Genomic DNA, 421 nt, shown 5'->3' on the forward strand with positions numbered 1-421 from the left:
GGCGCGGGAGACGCGCCGAGGCCTGCCGCCGTCCCCTCTTGCAGACCGCTCAGTGGTTATTGCGATGAAACTGAAAACTATGAACGATACTAATTTCTCAAGCATTCCTATGGCACTTGCATTGTTCTGCATAATTTGAGCGGGTTGTAGGGGAAGAGATTAGAGGAGGAACAAAAATACCCTCGGAAAAGTCCATGGAAGGACCAAGAGTCATATTTCCGACTCCCTCCTGTACGACCGCTGATCCAATGCTATTGTGGCTTGAAGCCTATCGAACTCGTGCCTGTTGTCCGGGCTCAGGTCCTCCAAACCCCGGCTGTCATCGTCTTCCTCTTCCTCGTCGCGGCTCATGAAGGCCAGCTCGTTCTCATAGCAGAAGGAGTTGGTGCTGGGGAGCAGGAATTTGTTCTCCACCACGTCC

The 421-nt window shown here is 53.2% G+C and overlaps 1 protein-coding gene across 1 annotated transcript in view; it reads right to left on the reverse strand.

Annotated features, from left to right (window-relative positions):
* Nucleotides 1-210: 210 nt before the first annotated feature.
* The window catches only part of LOC104513796 (ATP-sensitive inward rectifier potassium channel 12-like), a 1,288-nt gene continuing 1,077 nt past the window's right edge, over nucleotides 211-421 (reverse strand). Inside the window, 1 exon segment of the mRNA XM_010157260.1 lies at nucleotides 211-421. This exon segment is cut by the window's right edge and continues 15 nt beyond it. Within this exon segment, the coding sequence (XP_010155562.1) occupies nucleotides 211-421 (211 nt within the window).

This window comes from Eurypyga helias, unplaced genomic scaffold (genome assembly GCF_000690775.1).
Source record: "Eurypyga helias isolate BGI_N326 unplaced genomic scaffold, ASM69077v1 scaffold38158, whole genome shotgun sequence".
Classification (NCBI taxonomy): domain Eukaryota; kingdom Metazoa; phylum Chordata; class Aves; order Eurypygiformes; family Eurypygidae; genus Eurypyga; species Eurypyga helias.